At 47.4% G+C, this 7424-nt stretch overlaps 1 protein-coding gene across 3 annotated transcripts in view; it reads left to right on the top strand.

Moving 5' to 3' along the window:
• The window catches only part of LOC133109817 (segment polarity protein dishevelled homolog DVL-1-like), a 50622-nt gene that overhangs the window by 16617 nt on the left and 26581 nt on the right, over window positions 1-7424 (top strand). For all 3 annotated transcript variants that reach the window (XM_061219460.1, XM_061219461.1, XM_061219462.1), the window contains exon 4: window positions 4899-5014. In XM_061219460.1, coding sequence (XP_061075444.1) covers window positions 4899-5014 — 116 coding nt within the window. The remainder of the gene's footprint in view (window positions 1-4898; window positions 5015-7424) is intronic.

The following is a 7424-nucleotide window of genomic DNA, read 5'->3' as shown; positions in this document are numbered from 1 at the left end:
GTACACACCTGCACATCACTGCATTGCAACACTGTATTAGCATCCTCACCACTGCATAGTAACAACACTGCATAGCAACGCTGTACACACCTCCACAGCACCGCATAGTAACAACACTGCATAGCAGCATTGTACACACCTCCACAATATTGCATAGCAACAACACTGCATAGCAACAGTATACAGGCCTATTCTTATCCTCCACATGGCTGGGGGTTCCATTATTAGCCATGGCACTTTCTGCACTGTAATCCCATCTATGTCTCTGCTCAAAGTGGAAAATGCATACAGAGGGGCGGAATAAATAAAAAATGAGAGATCATTCTGGCCTGTCTGTCAGTGAAAGAGGAGAGAATGTGTGAATGTGTGAATGCACGCAGTGCATCCATTGTGCTGACCTTCTGTTTCTGCTCCTGTTAAACAGCCTGCCCTGCGCTCGCACACACACACACACACGCATACACTCACACACACACACACACACACACACACACACAAGCGCCCGTACATATGCGCACTTGCACGCACACAGTAACATCTGGCTTGGAGAAACACCTCTGCTGGTTTGATGTTAATTGGATTATTTCTGCCCGAATGATGTGATCAGAGAGGTCTGGCAGCAGGCAGCCCGGTGTGTAATAACGGGCCATATGGCCATACAGGAGTCCCAGAGCCAGTGCCACATACACATACCACAGACGAACGTTTATATGCAGGAGAGAAGAGCAGTGTTGTGTGTTCGGAAACTCGCTGTCCTCAGCAAGTGGCTCCTTGCTCGGTCTTGTGCTGTCGCTATGCAGCACCAGACTTGTAGACTTGCAGATCTCTGATGCCACGGAAGAGTCTCAGGGTTGTTCCAGGGCACATTTAAAATGCCTCAAGCGTTTGCTGCTCTCAGTGACTTTTCGCAGTCTGTTTCTGTAAACACGCACCTCGTGAAGACATGAAATTTATGTCCGTGTGTTTGACGCCTAGTTGCCAATATGTACACCCTTATGACCGACTCTGCGCTTTCAGTCTGGTGTAATGCCGTATGACTGCGTTTGACCTTCCCGTTTCTATTGTATCGGCTGCCCTCTCGTGTTGAGACTGGGAATCGCATTCAACACTCCGCCTCCCTTCTCAACACCCATACTCATTTCCTCTGACAGGCATTGAGCCATTTTCCCCAGAGATTAATAGCAGACTCCCATTTTTGAGTCTCGACGATTTCCATTTGAAAAGAAACACAGGTAGCGTCCGCAAATAACGCTGCTGTGTAATAATTACCGCCGTTACTCATTGTATCGCGCGGTTTATTAATATTCATGCCTGTGCATTTGTATAATGGTGAATGGGCGGGTGGTTCTGTGGGCGGCCGTGCAGTGAATGTGTCCTTGCCGGTAATCCGGATTAGGGACATGAAAAAAACACTCGCTTCTCCATTTCCCCCAGGAGCCCACCGGGTCACACAGCTGCGCCAGGATCTAGGATTCTGTGAAAACTGGCACGAGATGAATCGGCCGTTTGTGTACTCTCTGTAGCTGTGCCACCGTCTCCCGGTGCGCTTCGTAACGAGCTCCCTCTATATCACGATCGCAGCGACTCATAAAACTGCCCAATTTCACAAATACCGTTGTGTTTATTACAGTAAATCACCTCCGCCTGTAAATAAATATTCAGTGAATATATTCATGTGTTTTTGGGTGGTGCGAGTCGTGTGAAAAGGGCGAGGTGATGAAAGCTGATGCAGAATGATTCTAATCTTGATTACGTGTTTGAAGTGTAACCGCTTTTTCTGCGGTTTATGACTTTTACACCGGTTCAATTTAGCATATGTGAAGAAGCATTTTAAATTGCTGCCTAAATCTACAAGGGGGAGACGGATGGTTAAACGTCCAATTATTTAAATATTAAGACAGACCCATTAATAATAAAGACAGTGTTTGTTTTTTTAACGGATTACCTGTGCTGAGAGTGCACCGAAGACTGAAATATTCTAATACAAAAAACAACACATACAAACATTGCCATTTATTTTTATCTGGCCCAGTACATATTTATGACATAGAGGTGATTAAAATTAAGCACTTGGCTGTCTTCAGGAGAAAATGGCCATCTGTGTAATGAACATAAATCGTAAATTGGTTGTTGTTGAGGCATTGCCATATGTAGGCTATTAGTGAAGATATTGCGTTTTGACAGATTTTCAGTACACTTAAGTGCACTGGTTCACGTGCGAAGTAATCAATAAATCACAGTATGTGTTGATTTGCCTGAATGTTGCCATGTCTGTTCTCACTGGGAATGGTTCCTGCCTGTGTTATTGTGTTCCTGAAGGTTATTTTTCAGTGTTCGTGGTGTATTACAAGAGAAACATATCCTGTCATGTGTACTTATTTGTGTGTTATGGATTACCAGGAGAGGTGAAAAATAAAGCCTTAATTTCATCAGTAGATGAAACCATGGTTGTAGGGTTATTTTGCAGCTGTCAACAGTTAATTTCAGATTGCAGGTCCTCTTATAATTATTGGAAACTAAAAAGTTAAAATGTATTAATCGTTCTTAAGTAAAATCTGCTCTTTGTAAATAAAATTGTAGATTGATATTAAGGTTGTGTTCTGTCTCTAAGGGAAACAACCTCTTATCTCTTGGACCTGCAAATGGAGTTTCTTATGCAACATTTGATGCAGAACAGGATGCATGCTAGCTAACTGCAGTAACTAATATTGGAAAACACTATTAGTACCAGCAGACTGCAGATTTTAATTTATTGCACATAATTTATGAATGATCCCAAGATTTAGTATGTATTTCAATAGTATATGGTGGAGCCAATATGTAATAAACAGAAATGTTCTCTTTCATCTTGTGATCTTGTTTGACTAAAAAGTAAAACATTTGTTATTTAAGTGATAATATGATAATGTATTATCATATTATTGAGTGAGTGAGTGAGTGGGTCTGTATATGCCTGTGACGAATGTGTGTGTCTGTGATTGATGTGGATATTGCTTCTGTGTAGGGCAGACAGACTGAGTGCAGAGCTGTGTGCACACTCGTGTGTGAGCGTGTGTGTGTCCGTCCGTCCGTCCGTCCGCGAGTGTGTGTGTGTGCGTGCATGTCTCCATATCTTGAGTGTGTGTGTGAGCGTGTGTGTGTCCGTCCGTCCGTCCGTCCGCGAGTGTGTGCGTGTGCGTGCATGTCTGCATATCTTGAGTGTGTGTGTGTGCGGGTGATTGATGGTGATATGGCGTGTGTAAGGCAGACAGTGCAGAGCTGTAGTGTGCGTGCTCATGTGTTTTGTGCGTGTGCGTGTGCGTGTGTGTGTCTGTGTCTGTCCGACAATGAGTGCGCGTGTGTGCACTGGTTCATGTGCGAAGTAATCAATAAATCGCAGTATGTGTTGATGTGCCTGAATGTTGCCGTGTCTGTTCTCACTGGGAACGGCTCCCAATGGTGTGCGTGTGTGATTGATGGTGGTGTGGCGTGTGTGTAGGGCACTCGGACAGAGTTGCAGAGCTGTAACCGATTCAGTCACAGTGCAGTTCTCACCATCCTCATATTTCCCTCCTGCCTGTGAGCGTCTCTTACACTCACCCTGCTTTCAACACCCCCGATAAGATAACCCCCCCAGGCCCATCCATACCGTACACCTCCCTGAGAAACTCACCCCTGCATTCCCCTAACCCCCCCCACCTGCACTGTACACACACCTTCACCTGACTCAGCATAACACCATATAACACCCCGCATGACTTCCAGAATATTCTGCCATGCATTTCTGTCAAATGACCAGGTAACACTTTTTTTATTACACAGCCCATTAATTACCTTGTATTTACTGGGTAAATATCAGTTACTTATTATGTAACGATTTTGATTTCGTACGTAAGTGCTATGAAATGGGCTGTGAAACATATTTACTTCGTACTTGTCTATGGTACTTACTGACTTTGTTTCATAGTACATACCTAATAATTACATGGGTAGCTGTGTACTTACCCAGTAAATACTAGGTAATTAACGGGCTGTAAAATAAAGTGTTACCAATGTCACGTTCTACAGTAACTAAGGCTGTTCTGTTCCTCCTGTTTACTGAATGGGACTAGGGGCTGACTTAATAGTTGTAATTAAATGTGTATTTATAATCTAAACTTGGAATTTATTTTAATAGTCTGGTTATGCAACCCCAACCAGACAATTATGGTTAGACATTCTGTGCCCCTGCAAAATATTTTCCATTTGTACAAGCTTGGTACAGTATGTCCAACCATAAACCTTTCCTGGGCTTTACCCTGCTGTAAAATTCAGCTGTGATCAGTTGTTACAAAACCTAGCTTGAGCAGTTTTTTTCAGCAGGGTATGTTTTCATATAGAACAATGCCGAGGTGCTTCGTTCCTCTTTCTGCGGATGAATGATTACATGCCTTTAGCATGCTAGCCGGGGCTGCCTCCTGTGAGATGATTGAGTGTGGCGCTAACAGGGGCGTCTGGATACTGTCAGAGTATCACTTTCCATCCCAGAATGAAACCCAGCTATACCTGCAGGGCGTGAGGGTGAACTCCAGGGCTGTTTGAGGTGGTTTACCTGCCATAGATGTGAGATACAGTAAGGCTGGTTGTTGGTTGCTGAAACTGTTTCATAGCTACTTTAATTTGTCTGTCTCATCAGATTAATCTACGGGGTCCAAGCTCTTGTCTTTGTACTATTCCTAGCGCTGTACATCCCTCTAAGGTTTTCAGCGCACTTGTCCCTGGTTATGGGTATGCACTTTGCACTGTGTTGTACGTCGCTCTGGATAAGTGCGTCTGCCAAATGCCTGTAATGTAACGTAATGTAATGTAATGCTAGAGACGGACTGCAGGGGGCAGCATTGGGACTCACACAGCCTCTCTCTGGCCTCTTCCCTTCCCAGCGCACACGCGGTAAGCAGCCGCGACGGCCTGGACGCTGAGACAGGCAGCGAGTCCCTGCTCAGCCACCGCAGAGAGAGGGAGCGGGAGAGGGCCCGGCGGAGGAGAGAAGCAGAGTGTGAGTATGACCCTGTGGATGGAAGGGGGGAGAGAGGGAGGGAGAAAGAGGTGCAGAGAGAGGGAGTGAGAGGGCCTGGCGGAGGAGAGGAGCAGAGTGTGAGTATGACCCTGTGGATGGAAGGGGGGAGAGAGGGAGGGAGAAAGAGGTGCAGAGAGAGGGAGTGAGAGGGCCTGGCGGAGGAGAGAAGCAGAGTGTGAGTATGACCCTGTGGATGGAAGGGGGGAGAGAGGGAGGGAGAAAGAGGTGCAGAGAGAGGGAGTGAGAGGGCCTGGCGGAGGAGAGGAGCAGAGTGTGAGTATGACCCTGTGGATGGAAGGGGGGAGAGAGGGAGGGAGAAAGAGGTGCAGAGAGAGGGAGTGAGAGGGCCTGGCGGAGGAGAGAAGCAGAGTGTGAGTATGACCCTGTGGATGGAAGGGGGGAGAGAGGGAGGGAGAAAGAGGTGCAGAGAGAGGGAGTGAGAGGGCCTGGCGGAGGAGAGGAGCAGAGTGTGAGTATGACCCTGTGGATGGAAGGGGGGAGAGAGGGAGGGAGAAAGAGGTGCAGAGAGAGGGAGTGAGAGGGCCTGGCGGAGGAGAGAAGCAGAGTGTGAGTATGACCCTGTGGATGGAAGGGGGGAGAGAGGGAGGGAGAAAGAGGTGCAGAGAGAGGTGCAGAGAGAGGGAGTGAGAGGGCCTGGCGGAGGAGAGAAGCAGAGTGTGAGTATGACCCTGTGGATGGAAGGGGGGAGAGAGGGAGGGAGAAAGAGGTGCAGAGAGAGGGAGTGAGAGGGCCTGGCGGAGGAGAGAAGCAGAGTGTGAGTATGACCCTGTGGATGGAAGGGGGGAGAGAGGGAGGGAGAAAGAGGTGCAGAGAGAGGTGCAGAGAGAGGGAGTGAGAGGGCCTGGCGGAGGAGAGAAGCAGAGTGTGAGTATGACCCTGTGGATGGAAGGGGGGAGAGATGGGAGGGAGAAAGAGGTGCAGAGAGAGGGAGTGAGAGGGCCCGGAGGAGGAGAGAAGCAGAGTGTGAGTATGACCCTGTGGATGGAAGGGGGGAGAGAGGGAGGGAGAAAGAGGTGCAGAGAGAGGGAGTGAGAGGGCCTGGCGGAGGAGAGAAGCAGAGTGTGAGTATGACCCTGTGGATGGAAGAGGGGAGAGAGGGAGGGAGAAAGAGGTGCAGAGGAGGGGTTTGAAACGGAAGAATGGGAGGTGGGAGCGCAATAGCGTGAGAGAGGGAATGGGGTGACGGTGAAAGGAAAGGTAGACAGGAAGAGAGACGCCAAAGGTGGGGACTGGAGTAGAGGGAGATAAGGCTGAGACAGAAAGGAAGAGAAAGAGGGGATTTGTGAGAGATACAGGAGTATGACTAATGTAAAAAGCAGAACATTTTAGCCCCAACAGTAGCACTTACCGGCGTGCTGTCTACTGTAAAATTGACGTTGGTTTATTGGTGTGGACTCTGTGTTAGCCACTTTGGAGCCACAGTAATCGCCCTATAAGCTGGGTTTCAGGGTCTGACAGTCAAAACTGTCTTTTTTAAAACTACCTTCAGCATCAAGTTTCTACTACTCCATTTTCCGACAATCCATATATGTCCCCAAGTCCATAACAACAAGAAACGGAAGGAGAGCCCAAACAAATCCATGGTGGACGGAAGATGTGGATTAGTGACCTGAGATCCAACAAGAGTAGAACAGTCTTCCCAGTCGAAGAGGTTTAGTTAGTGTGGTTTGGTCCTCACAAACCCACAGAACGCACTCGCTTGAAAATGTCAGTCTTGCTATTAGCGGCAACGCTAATCACAGCCACCTCCTGGGATAATGACATGCTACGATGCCCAATTCCAAAACTCCCATCAGCCCTGGCTCCCACTGGTTCATTGGCGGCAATGTTTCTGTGACGGGCATATTCAGGCACGGTTGCTTATGGCTTCCAGATGCTGCTGTGTGTGTTCTTGGTTTTAAGCTGCAGCTGGTAAGTTTCTCAATGGTCACAATGTTGTGAAAACATTTCCAAGATCATAACACCCGTCGCCCACAACACCCGTCGCCCACAAAGAAAGAGACTGAATCCCTGGGTTTAGAACACAGAATTTGAGAGTGTAAACACAGCGTATGGTGCAGACCTTGGTTCAAATGGTATTTGTTTTGGATTCAAATACTTTTCTGCATTTGACTAAGCTTGCCTGGTTTATTGGAGCAAATTAAAAGATCCCAAAAGTGCAAACCCTGCTCATTTTCTCCTCCTTGCAGGCTCCAATGCGCCAGGCAACTGTTTTAACCGATGCTTTGTAAAAAAAATTACACGCGATCACCCGGCATGCCTGGACATAGCCTCACTGCTTTAACTACAGGCTGACATCTGTGAGCACGATGTCAGTGTCAGTGTCAACGTAAATCCTTCATTTGGCAATTAGGCCATTATCTGACTT

Source organism: Conger conger, chromosome 14 (genome assembly GCF_963514075.1).
Source record: "Conger conger chromosome 14, fConCon1.1, whole genome shotgun sequence".
Lineage (NCBI taxonomy): Eukaryota > Metazoa > Chordata > Actinopteri > Anguilliformes > Congridae > Conger > Conger conger.
This window is presented reverse-complemented; position numbering and strand designations above follow the sequence as displayed.